Here is a 406-nt window from a genome sequence, read left to right on the forward strand (position 1 = left end):
AGGACAACACGTGTGAACATGAGTTATCAGCAGGACAACACGTGTGAACATGAGTTATCAGCAGGACAACACGTGTGAACATGAGTTATCAGCAGCAGCATTGCCGATCCTCTCAGGGGCCCATGGGCATGGGCTCTTCAGGGCTTTGCATTACCCTGTGCTATCCCCGCATTTCACCTGGGAGTCAGCAAGTGACCTTCCTGCCTCCGTGTGTCAAGAGGGTCACTTGAGAGGGCCAGTACGGACTGACTTGTCCCCGTGCCTGCTCTGCCCCTTCAGGTTTCAAAAGTTTCTCTCTGACGTCGGTGGAGCTGCAAATGCTGACCAACTCGTGTGTGAAACTTCAGACTGTTCATCACATTCCACTGACCATCAACAAAGAGGGTAAGGCTGGGATCCTGGGCTC

General features: G+C 53.0%; 1 protein-coding gene across 1 annotated transcript in view; it reads left to right on the forward strand.

Moving 5' to 3' along the window:
* The window catches only part of Bcr (BCR, RhoGEF and GTPase activating protein), a 118746-nt gene that overhangs the window by 95221 nt on the left and 23119 nt on the right, over positions 1–406 (forward strand). The window contains exon 15 of the mRNA XM_013351189.2: positions 280–384. Within this exon, the coding sequence (XP_013206643.2) occupies positions 280–384 (105 nt within the window). The remainder of the gene's footprint in view (positions 1–279; positions 385–406) is intronic.

The sequence above is a fragment of the Microtus ochrogaster genome, linkage group LG2 (genome assembly GCF_000317375.1).
Source record: "Microtus ochrogaster isolate Prairie Vole_2 linkage group LG2, MicOch1.0, whole genome shotgun sequence".
NCBI classification, from domain to species: Eukaryota; Metazoa; Chordata; class Mammalia; order Rodentia; family Cricetidae; genus Microtus; species Microtus ochrogaster.